Consider the following 27,360-nt stretch of genomic DNA (forward strand, 5'->3'; position numbering starts at 1 on the left):
ACCATGCTTTGTATTGGTAATCACACCATCATTTAACTGGTAGTAGAGCATGAGAGGGCACTAAGATTGCCCTACTTCTCAACGTGTAAAAAAAAAGCTGCCCCTCCATTTTCATATAAATGATATGTGCACATTTAAAATAGTTCCTGATACTGAGCTAAGTGGTGGGTCGGGTGGCGGGGCTGGGGAGGGTAGATAATCTGGTCCTTTTTGTCATTTTAACCAGGTTAACTAAAAGCAGCCAGAAGGTAACCCTTATTACTTCATTTACCTTTTTATATATTTTTTTAAAAAATCATTGATTTATGAAAGCATTTTATTTAGAAATGTTCATCTTTTCCTGTAAGGATGAAAAAGCACCTGTTTTTAATGTCTATTAATTATGGATCAAAATAATAACAACCCAAACATTTTTGTAGCATGTGTGATTTTTATATTTCCGTGGCACCTTCTGTTTTGAGATATATCAGGGAAATCTCGAGAGTTATTTTTAATCAAAGGTTTTTGTTGCATGTTAAGCAAGTCAGTTGTCAGGGAGGGAAAAACCCTTTAAATAGCTTCAGCCGTTGGCTTTTTGAATGGAAAAATATTACAAATGTAAATGGGATGCAGATTGTTTTACAGACTACTTAGAGACAGGGGAAGCGACTAAAATATTCAGATTTCATGGCTGCATTTCTTTACCTGTCAAATGTCAGGAGCACTGTGGAAAAGTGAGAGCAATCTCACTACAAAAACATTACAATATTTTGCCTAAGTAATTAGTGTATCTGAACTTGACTTTAGGTTCATGTGCCATTTTGCCTTTAACAAATGTTGTTTAAAAACCTGGAAAGATTTGGAAAGTAAAAAAAAATCTGCACCTGGAGCTGAAAAGACCACAATGTAGGCACCAAGGAAGGGTCTCTGGGGAGAACATTCTGCAACCAGGGTGCCACCACTGAAAAGGCCATCTTTCTGGTAGCTGCCAATCTCACCTCATTTGGTGGGGGGACCCTTATCTTCCTGTTTATCCTATGCATATTTATGCAAACACAAGTGACACTTTGTCTAATTGAGGCTGACTCCCAGTGTGCATAAGATTGCAGCCTTAAATCACAGCTGCTTCCTGTGGTACCCTGTCAATCCCTTTCAATTTTCTTCTTAACATCTTAAACTTCTATAATTCTTTCTTGGCAAATCCTCCCAAATCCTTTTTGCCTTTAAAAAAGAAAATTAACTAATAGCTAGAAATGCTTGTAGGCCTTTGATATCATGCCCCTGACTGTTCTTTGGTATGTTGACTTGGAGGGCTAAGCAGCTTTTTCAAATAACACGATTTGCATACAAGGCTTCCATACATTGCTTTGAAGATTGCTTTGAAAAACTTTCCCAAGAAATCAGTTCCTTTGCAATGCTTCCTCAATTGAGTGAAGCCTTACTATGAGACGAGCAGTAGAGATTTTTTTTTTTTTAAAACACAGTGATGTTAATTGGAATAACGTGTGATTGAGCCTGTGGTGTTTGGGAACAGACTGCCTTATAGCCGAGTTTGCTAGCCGCAGTCTCTGTGGGTACCAATGTGCCCGCTAACACCTCCTAAGGCACCTGTGAAAGGACTCAGTTAATATCTTCTCAATAATCTATGTGCAAGATAGTAGGAAAACCCACAGTGTGGTGTAGTGGTTAAGAGCGGTAGATTTGTAATCTGGGGAACCAGGTTCGCGTCTCCGCTCCTCCACATGCTGCTGCTGGGTGACCTTGGGCCAGTCATCACACTTCTTTGAAATCTCTCAGCCCCACTCACCTCACAGAGTGTTTGTTGTGGGGGAGGAAGGGAAAGGAAATTGTTAGCCGCTTTGAGACTCCTTCGGGTAGTGATAAAGCGGGATATCAAATCCAAACTCCTCCTCCTCCTCCTCCTCCTCCTCCTCCTCCTCCTCTTCTTCTTCTTCTTCTTCTTCTTCTTCTTCTTCTTCTTCACACCTCTCTCCTCCTCCTAACCTGGCTAAGATGTATTTTTCATATTTAACCAGATATTCATCCATTACTCCTCCCCTTCCTTTTTGGCTCATATCTTGTGATGGTGTAGCCACAAAGCATTCTTCTTTTTGGCTCATAGTGAGTAATCTGTGGGCTCAATAAGCCATTGTTGCCAACACAAGTGATGAACATAAAGTTGCAAAGCTGCTGTTTAAACTGAGGTCTTTGTGTGTACATGGTGCAGATTTCCCTTCACCCTTCCATTTGTTTACTTTATTAGTTGTTGACTTCTTATTTATCTGCACCACTGTGGGTGTGCTTATTTCACCCAGAAGGACTGGCTGGCTGAAACACCAAAGATCGCTCTGTTGTGTTGCTGATTCTGCCAGCTGGTGATTCGGCAGTTGAGTGGTCTTTATTAACTCTCTCCAGTGTGACCATCTGCAGCTTACTGCAGCACATAGATTTACCACAAGAGCAGTAAATTTCCAGTGGAGCTTGTTGCTGATTGAAAATACAACTCAGGCTTGAGCAATATTATCCCTGCATAAAATTGTCAGCTTTGAAATAGTTGACCCGACATTCGAATCTCTCTGCATGTTGAATATCAACATTCCTGGATAGGCAGCTGGCAGTGAAGAAGGTGGATGCAAACCCAATGCCTATGTGGTTAGACCCCTGCCTGAAATCCTGGAAAGCTGCTGTCAGCCAGTGTAGACATTACTGAGCAGGATGAACTAGTGGTTTTAGTATAAGACAGTTTCCTTTATCCCTGCTCACGTTAACGCAGCCTAAGGTAGTGACCCTCCATCACATCCAAGGTTGCTTCCAGACTACTTGTTTACTGAACATTCATTCTGATTTGTTTGCAGGGAGGTTAGATCACACTGCTTCAAGCAAATGCTATATTACACTTTCCAATGCATTTCCTCTTCACTTACCGTATAAAGTCCAATTTTGAAAGGAAGCAGGTTTGTTGCTCAAGAGCTCCAAATCGACCTGAATTGTGCGACCTGAATTTTGCAGTATGTGATTGAATCCTGCCTGAAAACAATGACTGTCTGGAAGTGCCCTTAGACAATGGTACAGACTCCATTGAGCAAGGCTTTAAGAAGGTCTTTGCAGTCCTCCACATTATCTTCAAGATTCCTTTGTTTGAGAAGGGATTCACTGGCTGCTTTAAAACGCCAGTCCTTAGTGAAGACAACACCATGTGAAAATGCTCTCATTTTTCCAGAAAGGACAGGTAGGTAGGTGGCTGGCTGATGCTTTGTTAGGATATTTTAACAGCAGGGTTTCAGGAGTCACCTCAAGCCTGTGATTTGCAGGCAGACACTTGTTTCTACAAATCCGCAAAGCGAGAGATGTTCAAATTGGGGGCAAGGGAGGCCTTGCACATCCCGTTTTTCAGAAAGAGGGAGAGACAACAGGAATAAAGGAAGTACTTACCTTTTGTCTGTTTTCTGATATTGTAACTATATGTTTTTTTCAAGTTTCTGAGAGCAGCCCTCCTGAGGCTGTCATGGTGTGTGTGTGTGTGTGTGTGTGTGTGTGTGTGTGTGTGTGTATGTGTATGTATGTGTGTGTGTGTGTGTATGAGAGACTCCTATCAAGCTGTTGAAATGTTTGGAAAATATATAACTCATGTAGCTCTTTTGTTCTACAAAGAAAAGTCAGTTAATGAGGGCACCCTGTTGGGGAGGGGGCAAATTGTAATTTGGGTTCAGGTGAAAAATGAGTAAGGATTGGTTAGAGGCTGTAGCTCAACAATAATACATAATGTGCTTTGCATGCAGAAGAGCCAAGGTTCAATCCCTAGGAATGGAACCAGGAAAATACTGTTTTCTGAAAGACCTGGAGAGCCACTACCAAGTCTGTACAGACCATGCAAAGCTAGATGGGCTCAATGGTCTGACTTAGTGTAAGGCAGATTCCCATGCTGGCTATATCCACATGTGGACTATGAACCCTGACCTACCTTATAAGGTTGTTGTAAAGATTAAAGACATAATGTAAGTGAAGCACTTTGATCACTTAAGGGGGAAAGTGCTATGTACTACACACTTAGTCTGGGCTTCTGGATTGCTGTGGATGGGATGCCAGTTCTTGCCCTGGCTTTTAAAAAGTACAAGCAAGAATGTAGGCATCTGGCTGGCATTAGAGAATTTTCTTCCCCCTTATGCCCCAGGATTTGAGTCTCAAACATGGGAGAAGTCTGTTTAAGGTCTGGAACCCATTGTTGTGATGATTAAAAATATTATTATTATTATTACTACATTTGCACAGTGCATTTTGTGTGTTCAAAGTATGCAACTTCCATTATTCTCCCATCAAAAGCTGCTTTGCACAGGTTTCTAATTCGACACCCACAAGCTGTGCAAGCAGAATGCCTTCTCCCTGAACCGACTGCAGATTTATTGGCCTTCTGATGAACAAAGACTATAGCTAGAAATGAGAGGATAATGATGGGACAATGACTGCGGCAGCACAATCACCTTTCTGCAGATGCCATGGAATCTTTGCAGAACGCTCTTCATCCAAAAATAAGCCTCCACAAAGGAGAAAGGAACAAAACAAGAAGAGAAGGCAGAAATGGAAGCCTCAGTGAGGGTTGATTTAAGGCAGCTTGGGTAGCTGTGGCCCATTTCCTTTATTTGCTTCCTTCCCACTCTGAACCTGTGACAGTTGTGACCTTTTATTGTTAAACAGCGACAGTAGCTTGATGATCTTTTCAAAATACCTTTAAGTTTTTTTGTCTGAGGGCTAAAATGAATTGTGGCAGATGCAGGAAGCTGCCTTAAACCAATCCAAACCAACCATTTAGCTAGCTCAATATTGCCTACCTCGACTGGCAGTGGCTGTCTAGGGTTTCAGACAGGGGGTCTTCCCCCCCCCCCCAGCCCTACCTGGGGTGGCTTGGGATTGAACCTGGGACATTTGGCACATAAAAGAGATGCTCCCCCTTCCCCCTTTTTACCTGGCCCTATCTTTTCCCCATAATACTTTCACCTTAATTTTCACTAGAAATCATCAGCAAATTCACTGATGGATGCTCAGATTCCCAGTAACCTATCAGCCTGGGAAATTAAGTTTGTGAAGCTGAGAATTTGCTTTAGCTGCACTGAGCAACCTGAGGTTTCCTGCTGCTCTGCAGCTAAACTAAGCACGGCCACTGGCTGTGCCCCTCATGCTATCATCCTTCCCACAACCCGTTCCTTAAGCTCATTAAGCTCAAAGTGAAACTGTCTTAATAGCCTGAATCTGACACAGTATATTTCTGTGGGATCTTGGTTAGAAGAAAATAAGAAAGCTTGCTGGATCAGACCAAGGATGCAAGCTAATGCATTGTATTTCACTATTGGATGCTTCCAAGAAGTCTTGAAGCAGAGTATACAGCAGTAGTAGCCAATATGGTCCCTCTAAATGTTGTTGACTTACCGGTACATTGCCCATCAGCTCAGACCATTGACCATGCTGGCTTGGGCTGATGAGAGTTGAAGTCCAAAGCATCTTGGAAGGTTGTTTACCCCTGGCAGCTGTCTTCAGGGTTGCTCCCAGGCAACTGGTAGACTGCTTCTGAATAGGCAGGATCCATATAGTCATTACGACTGGTAGCCATCGTCAGGACTTCCCACCATAAATCGAATTCTCGTTTGAAGCCATTTAAGTTAGGGGCCAATCTTATTGGGTTTACCAAAGTGGCCATTCATGCCCCCAGTTCTGCCTCTAGCACAGGGTGGGAAAGCTTTTTCCGACTGAGTGCCGTATTCTCTTCTGGTCAACTTTCAGGAGGCCACATGCTAGTGGTGGGTTAGGCCTGAGGAAAAAGGAGCAACACATGCATGGTTGTAGCCAGGATTTTTGTTTAGGGAGGGCAGGCCTTTTATTAGGGGGGCAGGCCTTTTGTTGGGGGGCAGAACCTCAGTTTGCTATGTATTTTTATTGATTGGGGGGCAGCTGCCCCTCTCTGCCCCCCGGCTACGCCCATGAATGCATGTACATTTTATCTTCGTACAATAGGCTAATACGCCCACCCTCTTTGTCCTCTAACCAGATAAGCAAGAGGCATCAGCAGAGTTTGAGGGAAAATTTGAGTCAGGCAAAAACATTCAAGGAAGTTGAAAGCAGGTCTGCTGAAGGTGATGGCCTGGGAAGAGAAGGAGAATCTATAGCCTAGGGAGAGTCTTGAGGCCAGATAGGCCAGGAGGAAGGCATTTGGTCCCTAGTTCTGAGCTTCCCTACTCCTGGCCTAATACAACTGCAGACCTAACTGTGCATTGTATTGTGTGACTTGCAGCCAACGCAGGGGATTAAAAGAAATAACCCTAGGGGTTCCCCAGACTGCAGCGTGCAGGCAGGTGAGTTTTGCCTCTTCACTCTGCAGCCGGGATCCTGATAGAAATTGCCCCTGTTGCACAGCTGGTGATGGGGTGGAGGGGAATCTCCTGGTTTCTATGTTCTTTTCCAGTAGGGAATATTCCTATCAGGATGATGGCTGCAGAATGGGAAGGGTAAAACTTCCCCGTATGTCCAATGGAAATCTGAGTTTGTTGGTTTCTTTTAAACCCTGATGTGGCTTAAAGTCATACAAGTATGGATGAGTATTGCTGTTCTTGCCCTTGGATGGGATGAATTGGAAAAACACAAGGGGACGTTTGAGATCCCTGGCCCTGGAAATTGACGCTGAATCCTGGGAGCTGTTTAAGCAGCCTGCAGCTATTTCTTGTAGAGCACAAGAATTTATTGCACATGACCAGCAGTTATCTGATACGACATAAGGTGCCTTGGAAAAGGGAGTGGGTCCTGGTTCCTGTTGACACTTCCGTCTTGGAGTTCAGCAAGCAAAGGTGTGTTCTGTGGATAAAACATGCGCTTGCTTTGACCTTTGTACTTCCTTTAGCATCTTACGCAGAGAGGAATAAGGCTTATGTTTTTTCTCTGCTAAACACAGTGAACAAGATAGTGAAAATTGCTCCTGCGTATAGCTACATAAAAAAAGCTGTCCCCCCAAATTTCTTTCCCCCGAAAGGTGCACGAAAAATGTAATGTGCCATCACACAGAGCATTCAACATTACCATGTCTGTCTGTGCATACGTTTTCTAATTGCTGCTCCTGTGTCCCTGCATTAAGTGAGGATCACAGCCCCTCTGTAAAGACAACTCCCTACAATTCCTTGTTATAGGGCAGAGGCGAAATCACTCTATTTTCTGCCAAAGACCACATTCCACCAGGTGCAATCTGCTAGGGACTGCATCTGAAGCCTCCCCTTTTCTCTTTGTCATGCCTTTTCGCTTGTTCTCTCCCTTTCTGTCAGCCCTTTCTTTCTTAGACAAGAGATTAAGGGTAGAAGGTATAAACAAGGAAGCTCTTCAGCACTTCCAGATGCCAGCGTGGCATAGGATTGGGTCATTAAAGGAGGGAGAGTTTTAGGTGTGTGTTTTGCAGAATCTTGTGATCTCGGGTTATATATATATATATATATATATATATATATATATATATATATATCACCTGCTTTGTCTTCTTCCCCTTAAAGTAAACCTGTTCTTGAAAACCTGTTATTCAAAAAACATCCGCTTTGTGGGCTGGGAATAGTGTGGACAAGTAATACTAATCCAACAGGTTTGTGGGGTTTTTTTTGCACGTCTGTAGTTCATTTAAACCCCAAACAGTGGATGTAAGAATACATTGATTTCCTTTCCAGCCAGCTTCTGTTCTGCTGCGGTTCAGCTTATGGCAAAAAGGTGTTATGAGTTCTGCTATCTGCTGTGGCAGAATTTTTGTAGTTAATCAGGTTATAATTACATAGCTCCACACCATTCATTTCACTGTAAAGGCTATACATTTCAGTGCAAAGGAAGGACAATGCAGAAAGGGGGAAAGTCATCCATTACATACTGTTTGCAGACTGAAAACAAGAACAGTGAATGCCACTTGTATTCTCTGGATTGATTTCCGTTTTGGACACGGAGTGAATAAGCAAACACTGGCAATTTCCACTCCCATTTCTTTTTCTGTCAGAATTCTCTGACAACCCTACCCTAAACCAACTCTGTGACTGTCCCTGGTAATGACTTCAGCACACAGCCTGGCAAGTTCGAAAATAGGAAGATAGAATAGGCAGGTCTGCCTTCTGTCTTTTTTGTGGAAATACTTTGATGGCTTCACAACTGAATTCAAATGCCGCATGTCACTAATGCTCAGGCAAGTGAAAACATGTTTTTTTCAGTAAAAAAAGAAAAGAAAAGAGGGCTTTATGGAGATTGCATCAAAATATTTCAGTGTGGCTTGTTGCTGCTCAGGATTCCAGACACACTACTCGATTTCACCCTCCCCAGTTTTCTATCTCCCCAGTGTTGGATGGATTTTGTAGGTAGACTAGTATATATTCTTTTATAAAGAATGTGTGTGTGTATTCTTGTATAATTTATCTTCCCTATTACTCACGTGTGTGAGCAGAATGTTTAAAGTAAATCAGTTTAGCGTTTAGACTTAATACGCTTAGAAGACTTAAAACACCATTCCTTGCAGCATTAAAGTGCAAACTTTGGGACTAGGCTGTGTAGCCTTAGTTTTTATTTCTCCAGCCTCCAGTAGCAGACTGGACGTTTCCTATTCTCTCCTAATAAAAGGGGCACACAGACTGTAAAGTAAAGCATACAAAATAGTGTTTACTTACATAGAGTCTAGCACTCAATTCCAGCAGTAACAAAAACAAGGTAGGCAAATTCTACTTCTATTTCGTTTAATTTCTTTAATTGAATTTCTTTCATAATACAGTAAACTACAGAAAATACATATTGAATAGGTAGAATAGTATGGAGTCCTACTTAAAAGTAATTATGAGCCTTTACCACCCACAGAGCACAGAAGCTCCTCCCAGCTCTCACCTGGCATCATTCCTTTTTTCTCCCAGCCCTCCCTCTAAGAGACTGAATTTTCCCTGTCGCTCACCCAGGGTCCTCCATCAACCATCAACCATCTTCCATCTGAATATATAATCTCTGGACCTGAATAAAGGCCCCAAACAGAGGACTCCAAAGAAAGAAGAGAAAGAAGAAAAACAAAGAAGAGAAACAGTAAGGGACAATAAAAAGAAAGAAAAGATATAGGGAAGGAAAGAGAGAGAAAATATAGTGAAAAAGACAAAAGAAAAAGAAACATTAGAAAAAAATACAAAATGAAATGTTCTGATTTGCCACCTGCCGGTTATATTAAAAAAGAAAATATGTTTATTTAAAACACTCAGTCTATGCTAACATCCATCTTCACTTTCTGTTAAACAATATTTCTTCTAAATCAGGGTGTCTCAGAATCATTCATTTCTTTTCCCCACAAAAAGTCCAAGATGGGTTCCTTAATTGTTATTATTGATAAATGTGAACCATAATTTTTCCTTTACCTTCATTAATTACTACTACCATAACTCCAAACTGAATGCTAATAAAACCTTCTATCAGAGATAGCTCAGTTGGTAGAGCATTAGACTGTTGGTCTCAGGGTTGTGAGTTCGAGCCCCACGTTGGGTAAAAGATTCCTGCATTGCAGGGAGTTGGGCTAGATGGCCCTTGTGGTCCCTTCCAACTCTACACTTCTATGATTCTATGATCTCCATCTTAAAGTCTCTCCACTGTGATCACACATTGGACCAGTATTCCATACCCCCCCCCATTATATTAGTTCATGTCCAGTTCCGTATGTTTAATTCCATTTCCTGTTTTTCCGTTTCCTGTTGGGTTTACGATAGTATTCCAGTCTCCTCCTCTAGGGCCTTCTATTTTCATTTCCCCCCAGTCTTTTTCCAGAGAGTGTACCATAAATTTAATAGCATCATTCTCTGAATTCACTCAAGATTGTATGCTGAGTACTTTCTCTCTGCTAGAATGGAAGGAAGGCCAGGACTGAAGTTTCCCAAAGGCCACCACCTCCTGAAGCAGTCTGTTCCACTGTTGAACAGTCCTTACTGTCAGAAAGTTATTCTCGATGTAAAGTCAGAAATTCTCCTTTCTTGTAACTTGAATCCATTGGTACGGTTCCTACCCTCCAAAGCAGGAGAAAACAAGCCAGAGAACTCAAGGGAAGTGATGTCACAAAGTGTCTTCTCCAGTAATCAGGAACTCTCTGAGTCTTAACCCCGTCATACCCTTATTTAGCAAAATTGGATGGATGTTTTGACTGCAAACACCCACACCCACCCCTTACCCTGCAACAAGCGCTTAGTGTTCCATGGACACTAAGCATGCTCAGTCTTCAATGGGGGCATTTCCCCCTTAGTAATTTTCCCCTCCCTCCAAATATTATGTGTGTGTGTGTGGTTCTGCAAGCCTTGGAGTTTCCCCAAGCTCCTGTTACAGCCTCCTTCATGCTTCAGTGTTTCCAGAAGCAATAGCCCTCACAGCCTGAACATCGGAAACATTTGGAGATGGGGGGAATTCTTACTGTTCTAAATGTTTTCCACTGCTGTAATTCACTGTACCTGACACTGTCCAGGTGAGTAAGAATCACCCTGATGACTGCTCTGACACTTAGAAGAGCAGTTATTTTCTCTTTAGCTTGACCTTTTCCAACATCAATGATTGTCGCAGCATGACTCATTATCCTGCTTGGAGGAGCAGTCAAACCAGCTATGACTGAAACTAGTGGCTTGGCATTCAGGCCAGAATTAACTTCCTTTAAGATAGTGGCAGCATCCTTTTTGGCACTGCCACTGGTCTCTCCAATCAATATAATCCCCTCTGTTTGAAGATCACTCAGGAACACATCAAGGCAATCAATAAAATTCATTCCACTGAATGGATCTCCTCCAATTTCAACCCGAATAGCTGGCCACAATCGAAACTTATGGCAGCTGATGAACAGCTTTGGCTGTGCCTGCATTGCAAGGTTCTCCAATTGCCTTTTGTTCAATGTTGTGTTTTCATTGCCTTTTCCCTTTTGTCCCTTCCCAAGTGTGTACAGCTAAGCATTTTTCTTGTATCTATGTTAGCCCAAGCTGAGTTATTCCAGAGTTACTCAACTGTTCCTCTGAATGGTTTCCTTGGCTGCCACTCTCTGAGGCTGACCTTTCAATTTGTTTTTGCACACTACTTGTCTCTGTTTCGTTTATATCCCACCTTTCCTCTAAGGAGATCAAGGTGATGTTTGTTACCTGCCATCTCATTTTATCTACACAACAACCCTGTGAGGTAGGCTAGGCTGAGATAGAGTGACTATCCCAAGGTAACCCAGCAAGGGCCATAGCTAAGTGGGGATTCAGACCTGCATGTTTCTGATCCTGGTCCAACACTAGGGTATGCTAATATACAACAGTAATTATATTGGTGTTATGACCACCACTGATATATTAAAAAACAACAACAGGACTACATTGATATTATATTTCCAATGTGCATGGAAAAACATGGAACAGGTGATTGGTCACACCTGCACCATATATTTAAAGCACTCCTATACCACTTCAACGGTCATAGCTTCTCCCAAAGACTCCTGGGAGATGTAGTTTTTTTAAAGGGTGCTGAGGGTTTGTAAAATCATAGAATTGTAGAGTTGGAAGGGACCCTGAGGATCATCTAGTCCAACCCCCTGTAATTCAGTTATTAAAGAGACCTTTAACAAACTACCATTCCCAGGATTGTTTGGTCGAAGCAATTATTGCTAAAGTAGTACAGGCAACTCCCGTTTTGCACGCTTTCAATGTCCCTTGTTAATGGATGCTTATGAGAGGTGGGAAGGGAATGTTTTGCACTGAGATATCCCACCCCCGGAAACTTGGAAGGATGGAACAGTAGCTGGGTGGGTTGGAGTTCCAGGATGTTTGTTCAGGTTAAACACAAGCTCTCTCACAGAAAGATGAAGACATTTGTAATGAGGTCGCCAGTTTTACAGGAAAAATGCACAAGAACTTTAGCATGAAGTAATCCAGGGACAGGACTCTAGACACAATGCTAATTGCACTCAACAGCTACAGATCATTATCCATAAAGGGGAGGTGTGTGAATGCTGGGAGGGTTTCTGCCTATGTGCGATAGCTGGAGAATGGCCTTCAAGGGCCCCTGTTTCCAAGTTCTATGTACACGCCAGCGTTGGCTGATAGTGGAAAAGTTTCCATTGTGAGTTTATGCGTAAGAAAAACAAGAGCAAGATAAAAAGGGCATTGACGCTACTTATCCAAGCTTTAAAAACCTGATAAAACGAATTCAATTAAAAAGGAGGCAGGGTGCGCATGCAAGTGGATCTCAGTTTCTTTCTTCACATCTCCTGGCAGGCTGCCAAGCGCAAAGAAACTGAGACTTCCTTGTTCTTGAGCAACATTTTGGCCTATAATTCTCCAAAATCTGTAAAAAGGATTGTACAGTGGTACCTCGGTTTACGAACTTATTCCGTTCCGGAAGTCTGTTCTTAAACCGAGGTGCGCTTTCCCTAATGAGGCCTCCCACTGGTGGTGCCCTTCCACTGTTCGGATTCCCTTCTTAGGCTGAGGTAAAGTTCGCAAACCGGGACACTACTTCCGGTTTTGCGGAGTTCATAAACCGAATCGTTCATAAACAGGACTGTTCTTAAACCGAGGTACCACTGTAGCTGCAGTTTCCTTTTCCTGGAGCTAAGCTTCGTTTAAAAGATCACCTACGTTTATCATGCTGGAATACTACAATGTGCATTTTCAACTAGGTGGCAAATAGATTTATTCCTGTTTTCCCTCTGCCTGCCTATAACCTTCCCATGCTACAAAAGGAAGGGCCCCCATAGTCAAGGAAGGCAATGTGAAAAGTCCTCTTCCCAGCATTTGGTCTCTGGTCAACTGCCTTGGTCACAAATGTACTGCTGATAGTCCTGCTTGATTTCCAAGAATGCTGTTTTACTTCCTTTTTGAGCAGTATTTCCAGTCAACTGGACAATTGCCTTGATTCTAGCTACTTAATTAATTTTCCATTGTGAGGCTTGCTAAATTCTAGGTACTGATCAAGAGCTGGATTAACTACTCTTACTGTTAACATCCAGATTGCGTTTATTGGTAGTATGCAAGGAGGCAGGTTTAAGAGGCAATGTGATGCTGTGGAAAAAGAACAGGGTTGCAATTCTAAGCACATTAAGGACTCATCCAGATTTCCTTTTGTGTTGTGCTTTCCAGGCACAAATCTATCTCCAAGTATTTTTCTTTAGTCCCACAACTTTCTGCAGGAAACCCCATTGTTTATCACTGAATCAGAACAAATAACAATTGGGTTTTCTTCTTGTAGGGTGACTTTGGGCCAGTCATCTTTTCTCAGCCTAACTTACCTCTGAGAATTGTTATGAGGAAAAATAGCATGTGCACCATCCTTTGAGGGAAGGTGGAATACATATGTAAGACATAATAATATACAGCAGGTTTGGAATGCGTCCTGATCTCAAGTTCTACTCCCCCACCCTAAAAAACCCCACATTTCCTTCACACTTTAAAATTATTTTCCTAGGCTTTCCCTGGAAGTTTGCTTTTCTTACCGAAGGAATTAATTAGAATTTTAGTTTTTCTCGATGCATTTTCCACAATCAGTTTATCTAGGCTATGAATTCCAAACAACACAGAAGGAAAATGCCTTCGTTATCCTAATATGGTCCGCTTCAAGCTTTGTTATTCTCTTACAATTGATGGAGAACTGCTTTAGATGGATCTGATTCTAAACTAGATAGTTATTATTTTCATAACTGATCTTTCTTCCTACTTATTCATTTACAAACGGGAGCTGAGCAATCATAATTCCTCCAGCTTCCTTTGGGATCCAGTGCATATTTTTGTGCTGACTTTGTAATTCACAAAATGTCATTGTTTTTTTAAGGCAACCACTGCGATATCAATCAAGGCAAACACAATTGAACTGCCTATAACGAATTAGGCGCAGACAATTGAGTAATTGGAGTGATTAAAATGGCTGTCGACTTGATAGTTATCCTTCATGACTTGCTGATATTTTTAGTTAGTGTTTGATTACAGGCTCCTTCACGGCTCCCTAGAAAAGCATCAATGTGTTATCTTAATGGGAGTTCCTAGCTATCTATATATTTAAAGGTATTGATAATCAATGCTTGCTTAATTGAGGCTTCAGAAAAAAAATGCTTCTATAAATAAGCACTGGCTAAAACAATGCTAAATCAGTCTTTGAAGTCTAGCTGAAGTCAATAGTAAAGGGCACTACTGTCCTGCCCACTTCTTGAAGTGGAAAGGAGAAGGGCAAAAGCACTCTGGATTCAGGAATTCTCTAGCATAGCCCTCCCCTCCAGCCTGCTGCTATCCAGATGTTTGATGGGAGCCATAGTCCAACAACATCTAGAGGGCATTAGGTTGGAGAAGGTTGCTCTGGCATTTGTGGCACTAGCTGTGGTTCTTTGTGCAACAGTTGCTTTTCCGCCTGTGTTGACCTTTCTCGTCTGCAACAAACACCTGTGGTTATTTGTGGGAACTGCCCAATCAAATGTAGATTGTACACAGAAAGTTGGGAAAGAGCCACAGCCAATGAGCATTGGAATCTCCCCCCCCCCGAATGTGAGGTGACCCAATTATTCAAGAGTGAGCAGCAATTGGATTACAAGCTTTTAAGCTGTGCATACCTGCCGTAGATTCTGATATTGGCATTATTGTCCTCTGTTCCATTGCTGATGTTTTTATTGTTTTGCATTTATATATTTATTTGCCATTTTATGCATTTTAGGGAATTGTAAACATAGTGTGGAAGGAGGATGCAAGCAAATTGATTATTAATATATTATGAACACTTTGTAAGGAACACAATGTGCTTGGAGCGAAGAAATGAGTTTCAGTCTTTTGCTATCAGACGGCCTAATGTAAATATGCCTGCATATTTGTCGGCTGGATAGATTGCCAGGGATCACCATTGTATGTATTTAAGACACACATGTTGGTTGGCCACCTGGGAGTTTCAGCACCCAACATGCAGGGCAGAAGTGCCTGCTGAGCAAAATTGTCTCAAGAATAGAGAGAAGGCAAATGAGGTATGCGAGAATAGGAGTGTCAATGAAATCTTGTATAACCGTGGTAAAAAGTTCTGAATCTGAACTGTTATCACATCGCTCTGGAAAATATTCAAGCTGAAAAGAATAAATACACTAATTTTAGAGAGGTATTTATTAATTCAGAGCAAATCTTGCATAATGTTCTGAAATGTTTTTACTCATTTCCCCATTGTCTTAATACATTGAAGTATAAAACAAAAACAAGAGGGGCAGAGTTTTTATTCCAAGTCAGGATGTTCGGTAAACATCTAATACAGGCATGTGCTCTTGCTTAATCCTTTAAGCCTGTCATTAAAATGTTATTTTGAGGCAACCATTCATCATTGATCAGTGTTTCTACATCCGTTATTTGTACTACAACTAAGCCGGCTCATCAGCCAGCCCCAGTTGGGTATGCTTTCGTGTTTTGCATCAAAAGGTCTGTGTAACTGGATATGAAACATTCAAATGCCTTTAACATATATAGTGATGAAAAATAAGGTGTCCCCCCGCAATATTATAAAATGGCATTGTCTCCTGAGGCAGATGCATACTAACATTTTCATTTTTTAAAAAATGTACTTGACTGATTCTGACTTGAAGTGGACCAATTTGCTTTCCTTAAGGGCATCAATCCAGGGGAAGAAGTGAAGCAACCTAGAGAGAACTGATTTAGGGGACAATACTGTAGAAATGTATCAGAACGGAAGGGCTTGTCCACACTGGAGTTTACTGTGTGTTTGCAGCTGTTTGTGTTTCCATTTAATTTCTGTCGTCTTCATGATGTTAAACAACACCAACCTCCCACCGAAACTCAAATATTCAGGTATACCCAATAGGGGGATAGTCCAATAAGTTTGGTGAAATTGGGCTCCAAACCAACTTATTCAGGGTCATGGTCAATTTGTTTCAGTATTTCTTACTAGGTGGATCAATTGCCACTTCCTGCTACTTCCCTTTCCATGCCCACTATTTCCTTAGTGCTTTCATTTCTTTTCCAGCTGTGCTCCTAACTAGCATGCTCCTGAACAGAGGAGCATAGCATTATACGTGTACATATTTCTTTTGATCCCTCAGATTTGCAGAAAACTGGAAAACTGCACAAGCAAGCCACATAAATAATTTTGTGCAGAGAATTTGCAGTTGCCTGACGGTGCTTTTGCGCACTTCCTAGATGGGGAGAATTTTTTTTAAATTGCAAGCGTGTGCAGCTGTCTGCTAGCATGCCCTGTTAGGACTTGATCAGCATAATAAAATCAACTAATTAGAAGTTGTGGACAAACAGAAAAGGGAAACCTGTTGGTATGAAAGGGAAAGATCAACATTGCACCTCATAAACAAAGTCAGATTCAAATTGCTACTCCAATCTCATTTGACTGGTGGGAAATGGATCAACAGCTACATAATGCTCAAATGTGGACAAGCCCTAAGTCCCATTGAGGACTTACTTCTAAGCAGGCATGCATAGGATCGTGCTGTTAAGTCTTGGTTTCAATGTCTGAAGCTTCTTTATACTGAGGCAGACTGATGTCCCTCTTGTTCAGTGCTGCCTATTCAAGCTGCTGGTGGTTTTCCAGAGGAGATATTCCCTAACTCTTCTCCCTGGGATTATTTCTAATGGGAGATTCCAGCGATTGAACCTGCGACTTTTGGCAATATATAAGGCACATGCTTTCCCACTGAACTGTAGCCTCGTCCTATTTCCATGCTGATGTTTTTGATACATGTTTTTGACCAAAACCACCTCACTGGCCAAATGGCGAGGCTCAGAGGCCTGAAGTAGGCCCACAGACCAAAGCATGGAGGCCTCGTTTGGTGAGGTCATACTTACTGGTGGTTGCCCATGTGTGTGGGTGAGATCACTTCAATTAGTCACATAGAGACTAATTAGGAATCATTGCATGTGCAAAGCTTTCAGACTGAACCCTTTCACCTTAATTTGACGAAGAGTTATTGATTTATTTTGTTTTGCGGTTTTTGTGGAAAGCAAAGTAAAACCTCCAGGAGGGCTTGATTTCCAATTATATGATAAGATTGTATTTTATCTTAAACTGTAACTGTGCAGTCATTTTCCTTTCTCAAAGAAGCCTGCTGCATGTATGGCTACTGGCATTTCCCCTCATATTATTAATGGACTAAACACAAAAGCTTTCTAGGACAAATAATTCACGTTTCAAGGAGTTAAACTCTAGGAAATGTATTATTTTCATCAGCTCATGTGGTCTTGGCTGCCTGGTTTTCTATGCCATTTAGAAAGTTGCAATTATCACCACCTACATTTAATAAAGGTTTCAGTCTCGGTTACAGAACACTGAATCTGGGTATATACCAATATTCCTGAAAGCAATTGGAAGAAACTTCGTCTTTAGTGTTGTAGTGGCAATAGTCTATCCAGCAGCAATGATACACAGACATAAGGGGATAACGGGTGACCCTGCTGAGGCTTAATTGCTAACCCCCAGGCACTTTTGCTTGGGTGCTGTTGGATATAAGTGAACTTGAGTTATTGTTTTTAATAACACTGAATCACACTTCCCAGTAAAGTTATTGTTTCATATTTATTATACGGAACCATTCAGAGAAATCAGAGGTCCAAAAATATAAAAATTTCCACTCATTGGAGAAAAATTCAGATTTTAAAAATAAATAAATGAAAAAACACACATCTTGGTTCTAAGGAAGTAACATTATGAAGGCTAGAGTGGATGAGTATTGCTCTGCCAAGTGCTCCCGTAACACTTTTAGGGTCTGCTCATGATGGTCGTTCTTATTTTTCCTATGACACTAATTGCTGTCTAATCAATTTTCTTCAGACTTTGCTTTTCATTCAGCTAATGTCCCCTAAAGACCCACCAATACAAAATTGCACCTGTGCATACAGCAGTGGGTTGCCACTTGAAACACATCTGTGATAAAGACACCCACACCTAGGAAGGCAGCTCTCTGCATGAGACCTACCAGTGATGTCAAACATACCCACGGCTATTTTGCACCTATGTGAACCTGAGCTCATTGTATCATCAGGAGTAAAAGTGCAATCTGCTTAGCCGCTTGTTGCACACTCTGCCTTCATTTCAATAGGACTCATATGTGCAAGATCCCTTGAAATGAATGGATAATGCCAATTAGCAGTAGAATTTGGGGGGCAGGGATTGCATCCTAACTTGATAAACATACACTATTTGGCCTAGTTCCAATATATAGCACTAAACAATGGCTTAGTTTAATGTGCCTGAGCCTTGCGCTTGTGTGTGGTTGCCATCATATCGTCTTCCCTTGAATGGCTGTGAGGCTAGCAGAAGTTTTTGATTGGTTTCAATTAGCCATATTTAGTGTTATGTCCAAACTGTAAACTGAGGTTAATTTAATTTTGATTTGTAAAAACAAAATCAATTAACTTTTTTTGTATTATCTGCTTCAGTTAAGTTGATTCTGTGTACAGAGACAAATGCTAATCCAAAGAATTTGAGAAAGACTTCAAGAAAGTGGATATTACTTTTACTGTTAATGCAGAAAACATGGATGTTCCCAATAGCTGGAGATCATAATGTAGTAGTGAAATATGTAACTTTGATACTGCTGTCTCAACATGGAGGTTTAGAAGCACCTGGGATGTCTGGGCTTGTCTCTGGGCAAACATTTCTGGTGTGCTAGTAGGAGGGTTCAGACATAATGTTAAACCATGTTTTAGCCTTCCTAGGATAACCCAACCGGAGGCTTGGGCTTGCAAGTACCACCTCTCTTCTCCTCCAACATGGACATGATGATGAGATAAGAAGCCCCTTTGTTTTTGATTAATCACAGTTTAGCATTATGTTTGCATTCTAAACTGTGGTTAATTTTAACTATGGTTTGTTGAAACAAGCCAGCTTCTTAAACTGTCATCTGAGGCCTAAACAAACCATAATTAAGATGAACATGGCAAAGCTAGATGGCATGGCAAACCATGATTAAAAAGGAATATAAAGCTTCTGAAAACCACCTCATGGTTTTGCTGGATGAAGAGGGGGGAAATGCATGAATCGGACTTAGTTTTTTAACTGTCATAATCTAACACTAAACTGTAGTTTGGTCTTCCATGCAAACCAGTCCATTTGCTGTTCTTTCTAAGTTATCATTCTATAGCTTGCATACTGTAAAGGGCTGCAATACAAAATCACAAAATTTAGTTATTTCACAAATGTTTGGAAGAAGGTTGACTACGAAACATGACGATTTATACCATCTGCTAAAGTTCTACCATACTTTGATATAGATGCAATGTACAATTCATATAACACCACCAGCCCGTCCCCCCAAAAGATCAGTAATCCAGAAAAGGATTTCATGGCACAGATCCAAGAAAGCATGTGTGGGAGATTTGGACTCACATTTCTTGAACAGTAGTACACTAAGCTGCGTGGAAAACCTCTTTTGAAATGAAGATTTCAAAAGCAATTTGTGATGTGCACAGGGGCTCCTATTCAGAAGAAAGGTTCAAAAATCCCATTGGGCATTTGAATTAGTTTGGGTCCATTTAACGTAGCTGTTTGTATCCCAGTCTATGTGCTTGTCTGCACAATCCTATGCATATCTACAGCATCAATGGGACTTTCTTCCAGGGTAGGGCAAATAAATTATTATTACTATTATTATACTGTAGCATTGCAGCCTTAATCTTTGGATATTAGTGAGATTTAGGAACATTAAACTATTACAGCCATTACTTATGTAGAAACATGGCTGTATCCAAAGTGCCACGACAAGCTTCCAGACTCCCTATTTTGGGGTGGGATTCAGTCCCATCCCAACAAATTCAGGCTGTGCAATTTGAAGTTCTCGTAAAACAAATCCACTTAAAAGATCAGGCATTTTCCTGATAACAAAAGTGACATGAAAATGCACTGAAAAGTGTGGCACAACACTTGCTTTGATGCAGCACCATCTAGCCTCCCCACAAACAAATCAGGATGTATGCTAATTAAATAGCCAATATCCTCCAATCTCTCCACAAACAAATCAGGCTGAACGCTAATTAAACAGGTTGTCTGGGAGCAACCGTATAGCCATGATTCATGGAAAAGAAAATGGCTGCTAGTGTTCCATAAATGCTTGTTTTTGACCTTGGCATGGTAATTCATGCAGTACAATCACAGGGGGGTTTCATAGTAGTTCTCAAGCTTCTTTTTGGACAATAGGTTGGCCAAGCCGTCTTTGGATTTAGGATCACTTTTCTCATGCAGTACTCAAGTGTGAGGTATAAAAGCAGCCCTTCAATAAGCAGAAGGCATATTCCACACACAGAAGAGCACTGATGTTCTTCCTTGGGAAGACTTCATAGAACTAATGCTTGGTGTACATGATGAGCCTACCGTAGAAACCAGCAGTCATAAATTTCTTGGTAAACACACCCAAGCCATACATTTAAAGCATGTGGCTTTCCCAAAGAATCCTGAGAACTGTAGTTTGTTACGGGTGTTGAAAATTGTAGCTGTGATGGGTAAACCACAGTTCCCAGGATTATTATTATTTGTGTGGATGGGGAGTCATATGCTTTTAAATGCATGGTGTGGATATTACCCAACATCACTATTGGTAGTTTCAGCTATCACCCTTATTAATACAGTGGTGCCTCGCAAGACGAAAATAATCCGTTCCGCGAGTCTCTTCGTCTAGCGGTTTTTTCGTCTTATGAAGCAACCCTATTAGCGGATTAGCGCTATTAGCGGTTTAGCGGCTTAGCGGCTATTAAAGGCTTAGCAGCTTAGCGGCTAAAAGGCTATTAGCGGCTTAGAAAAAGGGGGGGGAAGCAAAAAAAATTGCAAGACTCACAAGACGTTTTCGTCTTGCGAAGCGCATCGAAAAACGGAAAAGCCTTTCGTCTAGCGGGTTTTTCGTCTTGCAAGGCATTCATCTTGCGGGGCACCACTGTATAGTCCACCTTTTTGACAGTTCCGTTTGCCACCCAGTTAAGCCAGAGTAATTGGATTTCACATGGCTTTACTCCCCACAAAGTAAATGGGACCATACTATGTAATGTTCAAACACTTTAGCCTAACTTGGGCAAGAGGAGAATGTCCCCCAGTTTGAAGCATTTGTAATTCTTTCTTGATGGGTATGGGCCTGGATAACTCAGTTGGTTAGAGCATGGTGCTGATAATGCCAAGGTAGCAGGTTTGTTCCCGATATGGGACAGCTGCGCATTCCTGCATTGCAGGGGGTTGGACTAGATGATCCTCAGGGTCCCTTCCAACTCTATGATTCTATCCAGGTGTTGTGCTTATTGTACAAGCAGAAGTAAAACATACCCTAGTGGGCAGCCACTAGGCAGGCAAGGTTTTCTTACCTCTTACTGCTTGCTGGGCCTACATTACTCTACAGATACAGCAGGGTTACTGTGCCAGCAGAAATTTCTCATTTCTCCTTAAATAGGTACTTAAGCGGGACATCATGAAGTGTGCAAGCAAAAGAACTGCATACCCCACCGTGCTCTGTGACAGGTTGTCCCCTAAACCTGGCTACTCACAGTAAACAGGTGTGCATTATTTCTCCTGTTTATTAGACCTCAGGTGCTGATGATAAGACTGCCAGTAAATGGAAAGCAACCTGGTTGGTGCTTATTGCAAGGGATATCTGTCCACTGTATAATAGACTAATAACACCATCTTCATTTCACTGAGCTAGTATACAACCGTTGTTAAGGTGTCAACTTGTCAGAGAAATCAATGGCAATTTTATCAGTCCCTATCTATTTTAAGAGAAGCCATTTTTATCCCCAAGAACAATTCTGAAGAGTAAACACTCATTTCTTTAAGAGCGTTTCATCTATACTCGGAGCATTGATGTGTGAATTGCAATTCACTATTCAGGCATCCAAGCATGACACTTGATATCAGTGCTGAACAGAGTGTGTTTTAACACACTATTCCAGCTTTTCTACAATCAAATCTTCACTAATAAGAATGGAGACCTTGTTACCATGTCATGACCTGTGGAGCGAGATAGCTACCTTTGCCATGTCAATACCTTGCACAGATGAAAGAGCTGCTAATATTGCCTAACTGAAAATATTTCTAGTACTTTCTTTATTTTGTTTTCAGGATAGGGTCTTTGCAACAAAAGGAAATTTCCATTTCTTATGCGGTTCACAGCTTCAAGTTTGGGCTGGTAAGGGGCTGCATTTGGGTTACATTAGGACTTCAACAGTAATCAGGTTGGATGCCACACATCATGTTGACATGACAAAGCACATTTGAGGAGCCGATAGAAATATACGAAATAAATGTTATAATGCTGCGCCAGTACCAGGACACCATTAATGGTAGCAGTATCCAGCATTTGTCATTAAAAAATGGCAGAGACAACGTTCTATGGAAAATTATTCTTTGCAGAATTCAGAAGAGTGGCTGTGGTCCAACATGGCTCATGCTAAGATGACTGAAGTCCACTGACCTCAGTAGCCCTAAAGCAAGTCAAACACTGTGGTGGATTTGTGCTGTGTGCCAGTGTGTGCAGTGGTTAAACTCAATTATTGTAAAGTGAATACAGATGAGCGATTACGCATATTTTGTTTCCAAGTACAACAGTTCATTAGTATTTCAGATGACATATTTCTTTCTTTTTACGGCTTTGATCCTCCCCCCCCCGCCTAAACTCTGCCTAGTTTGTACTATCTTTCAGCCTAGTTTGTACTGTCCGATACTGGGTGTGCATGTTTTGCTTTCATTACAATTTATCTTTGAGAAGGAGAATTACTGCATCAAGCCAGGTATTTGACTAGATGACCTGCAAGGCCCTTTTCAACTTTTTGATTCTATCGGTGTCAAAACAACTTTCAGAAATATCTCTATAGCCACTAGCACCTTAGAGATCAACTAAGTTTGCTTTGGGTAATTTTTGTACTGGACAATTTTTTTTGTTTTTTATTTTGACTGCGTCAGACCAACACGGCTACCATACCCAGAACAAACTTAGTTGGTTTCTAAGGTGCTACTGGACAATTTTTTAAATTTTATTTATTTCGACTGTGTCAGACCAACACGGCTACCTACCTGAATCTATAGCCACTGTTTGAGATATTTCTATTCACTGTTGGGAGTTTTCACTGTTGGGGGTTTCTATGTTGCTTTGAAAAACTGGTTCTCTTTTGATGTCCTTCAGTACGGCTTACCGCAATTTAATGTCACAATTGGCTAAGATTTATGCAGGGTTTATCAATATTGCACACAATCCTGCTTCACTCCCAGTCACTTAAGCACCCTGCATGCAGGATTGCTCCCTGACTTGATAAATATATCTCATGACGATTTGAAATAGAGCTATATGAAATAATCTATCTCACTTTAACATGGGACATTTTGATATTCTAGCATATGCATCTGAATGCTATAGATAACATAGGCCCACTTAGCATGACCTAGAATCTATGCCTTCTCCCTGGTCACCTCCTGCTCACAGAAAAGTAGTTGTCCAGTTCATTTGCCACAAGCAGAATCTAGCTATTGCAAACCTTTTCTGTGTGGGTTGGAATCATAGTGTACAAAACTGTATGTCCTGTTGATGGCAGATGAATCAGATTAGCAGCTAGGGGTAGAGAAGGAAGAAGGCAAGCATTGTGAACAGATGGGCTTGCATGTACCAATCCCTGCAATCTGGAAATTCATCCATTCTACACTGCATGCATAAATTTGACCAGCACTGCTGCTCTGCAGATAAAGCCATTGCCATACATGTAGACGACTAAGGTACAAACATTCCACCTTAATACATTGCCAAACTAAGGAACATAAATAGATGTTCAGAACAAATTTGACACATGATATAAATGAAAGTGGTATTTTACTCCACTTATGTCAAATAATGAAAACTGAAATATTTGCATCCTTGGTTCCTTTAACATTCAGTTTTGGAATTTAAGTACAACTGAAAGATGGCTGCCCTCCTCTTAATATTAGGAACCTGAAAGTTGACTGCTCCTTCATCTCTGTCAAGGAAGGAGAATGGTATAGCAAAACAAATTTTAAGCTGCTTTTTCTCACATGATAAAATATGAAGGCTTTAGGTGAAGATTTGAAACAAAGAACAAGACAATTCTAACTTGAATTGGAGTAACTAAAAGCTGAAATTACTTTTCAGATGCACAGTTTGGTTTGATAACTACCATTTTCCACTTCCAGCTTCTCATTTTGCCTGAATCTTAAGGCGGCAGCTTCCAATGTGCATTTACTGTGCTATAATCCATACTTTCTATATAAGCATCAAAGGTAACATCTCTTGTTAACATCATACATAAAGAAAACGGGCACCCACAATAGAGAAAACTACATGGCGTAACTTCTCCGTATCCAGATTGCAGATTTGAATGCTCACCCATATTTGCCAGCCAAGAGCCAGGGCGAACAATCAGCAAAATCATGTGATGTAACTCTTCAGTATCATTTGACATTGCATATATGAATGCTCACCTATATAAAATTCTCCCCACACATGGGGTGGGGTGGGGGGACACAATAACATCAAGTTTAGGTGTTAGTTGTTCTCACATGTTAACTTTACACAGGTAGTTATATTTAAATATATATATATATACAGTGGTACCTCGGGTTAAGTACTTAATTCGTTCCGGAGGTCTGTTCTTAACCTGAAACTGTTCTTAACTGAAGCACCACATTAGCTAATGGGGCCTCCTGCTGCTGCCGCGCGCCGCCGGAGCACAATTTCTGTTCTCATCTTGAAGCAAAGTTCTTAACCTGAAGCACTATTTCTGGGTTAGCGGAGTATGTAACCTGAATTGTATGTAACCTGAAACGTATGTAACCCGAGGCACCACTGTATGGGGAAACATTGATGCATAATGATCCCCACCTGTGGGCTGCACTGGTGTCCAGCAATGAGCGCAGCATCTGATTCTGCTGATTGTGAAATTTGGTTCTCAAAAGCAGGTTGCTTTAAGCGGTTCCCCCAAAAAGATTGGAAACATGTTCTTAGGATGTTCACAGTGTGCAGCTACAGAAAAGGCGCTTAACTAAATCATAACATGATTCAGTTAAGCGCCTGCAATGGCATTAACTGAAACAGTTGGCAGTTGCCTACAGTTTCAGCTGCTATTCTACATAATGCCCAACTACTTTAATAGAAACTCCACAACTGCCTATAGCCTTCTATAGTCATTCCTGCAGCACTGAGTTAATACTGGTAGAATCTGACAACCTTTAGCTCCAGGGAGTGTATTTGGCCACAAACCTGCCTTGTCAGACTCATTATGCTTCTTCTCTTGGTGATTGTATTGATCTAAATCCACTTATGCATCTTTTAATAAAAAGTGCCAGGAAAGAAATGCAGTGGTTCCAAGCAGAAATCCTTTCTGAAAACCTTCCATTGTGTTGCTATTATAAATAACATATCTACTTTTTAAAGATGAAGGAGGATGTGGTCACTTTTGGCTCATCCCATCAATGGTGACTTGATAAGTATGAATGATTGCAGATGATTCTTCAGCAACACCATGTAAAATGGATGGAAATTTTATTTAATTGCTGTGATGGAAATTATTCTTTCTTCAACTGCAGAAGAGAAATGGTCATTTGACACCTTACAGTCATTTTCATGCTTCATTCAAAATGCAACTCTAAAATTACTCTCTTACATTGCTTTTCAGCCATTCCCATTTCAACAGTGAAAGGAACGTAATAGGGAGGTTCTTAACATTATCTGTCATAACACCTTATTTAAATAACCCTCTTAAACCTGACTTCCACCAAGGGAAAGGAATGGCACTAGAACATCCATCTTGTTTTACAGTTCTGAGACACTGATGGTATCCAACGATGTTTCTAGTTCTCTATTGGTGGCATCTCAAGATTCCCACATAGCACTCATGCACTCCATAGTATCCCCCCATAAGTAACAGCAACTATTCATAGCTACTCACTATAGTAGGGTTTGACCTGAGAAACTCTAAAACTCTGTTTAACTTTATTAACATGGAGTGTTTGGAAACATTTTTTTAAAATAAAGTTTTCCCTTGACCAGCAAGGGAAATTGTCAGCCAGGAGGCCTCCAGCAGCAGCTGGTGAGGTTCTCAGCCAAGTTCTTCAGATATTGTCCACCCGCAATGACAGCTCGTTGGCTTCTGCCCTGGCATTTACTTAATCTTCAGAACAGATTTCCTGGCACTAGGAAACTTAATTTCTGACTCCTTTGACCCAGATGCTGGCCAAAATCTTGTTTGCAATCTGTACAGAGCAGTCTGTTTTTTTCTCCCTAAGAGCTGGTTTTTTTGCTGTTAAATTTCTCTAAAACAGTCATATTAATATGCTCAAAAATCCACTGTTGAGTTTCAGATAAAGGATCACATCTGTTCATGAAAATCTTCTTCTCTGCCGGATTGCAATCAATGCAGCTGCTGCTCACCGGATGGAACAAAGTTTTGTCCTGTGGGGATGAGAACAAAAACGCATTAAGAAGCAAATGCCAGCTGATTAAAAATGGCCATGTTTTGGGGAACAGAGGTTTTATAAAAGTCAAGCCAAGCTTCTTTAAGATTTGGACAGCTCTTCTGCCCAGAATAAAACAGAGCGATGGTGTAGAATGCTTCCAGACTATTTCCAGCGTATTGTATGTAGGTGGCTGTCTAGAGTAAAATATTTAACAGTTATGAATGAAGGCACTGATATTAAAGACAAGCCTGGGTGACTTGCAGAGGATCTGCTCCCTCATTTCCCACAACTGCAACTCTGTGCCAACATGCTTGATCACTGAGCTTTACTCCTGCACCACTTCACCAACACCACCGTGGAAGGGAAGTAGTGCAGTGGTAGAGCACCTGATTTCCATACAAAAGGCCCCATGTTCAATCCTTCGCATCTCCAGGAAGGGCTAGGATGGTCTGAAATCACAGAGAGATGCAGACAATCAGTGTAGAAAATGCTCAGCTAGATGGACCATTCGTCTGACTTAGTGCAAGGTGGGTTTTCAGATGCACTGTTTGGTTTGATAGCTACTATTTTCCACTTCCACCTTCTCATTTTGCCTCATTTAGATTATTCTTCCAGCATCTAGAGATGCAATCTTGGCAGAGGTTGTGTCTGTAGGCTAGCATCATGGGATCTGCAAAGTAGCCCAAGCTATCAGGGCAAGTAGCTTCATTCCGAAGCCCCTTATTGGTGCTCTCAGCCCTAGCTTCACTATTGCAGTGCAACACAAAGGGAACTAATTTCTTTTTTCCTGCGCTATGAAGCAGCCCCAATTGGAAGAGAGCTCAAAAGGCCTGTATCTCCACCCCCCAAAGCCCGGCAAAAGCAGTGATTCTAATTTGGCAGAGGGTAGCAAAGGGGCTTCTGTTCAAGCGCCCAAACCAGAGCAACTCTAACTACCAGCAAGGGGGGAAAGGTGAAGCAGCAGGCAATGAAATCAAAATCCCTGCTACAAAA

The 27,360-nt window shown here is 41.3% G+C and overlaps 1 protein-coding gene and 1 long non-coding RNA gene across 8 annotated transcripts in view; one reads left to right on the forward strand and one right to left on the reverse strand.

Annotated features, from left to right (window-relative positions):
* The window catches only part of LOC128420810 (uncharacterized), an 88,219-nt gene that overhangs the window by 18,925 nt on the left and 41,934 nt on the right, over positions 1 to 27,360 (forward strand). The window lies entirely within an intron of this gene.
* The window catches only part of GALNTL6 (polypeptide N-acetylgalactosaminyltransferase like 6), a 452,334-nt gene continuing 450,410 nt past the window's right edge, over positions 25,437 to 27,360 (reverse strand). For all 4 annotated transcript variants that reach the window (XM_053402747.1, XM_053402749.1, XM_053402750.1 and 1 more), the window contains exon 13: positions 25,437 to 26,362. In XM_053402747.1, coding sequence (XP_053258722.1) covers positions 26,192 to 26,362 — 171 coding nt within the window. In that variant the 3' untranslated portion in view covers positions 25,437 to 26,191. The remainder of the gene's footprint in view (positions 26,363 to 27,360) is intronic.

The sequence above is a fragment of the Podarcis raffonei genome, chromosome 9 (assembly GCF_027172205.1).
Source record: "Podarcis raffonei isolate rPodRaf1 chromosome 9, rPodRaf1.pri, whole genome shotgun sequence".
Lineage (NCBI taxonomy): Eukaryota > Metazoa > Chordata > Lepidosauria > Squamata > Lacertidae > Podarcis > Podarcis raffonei.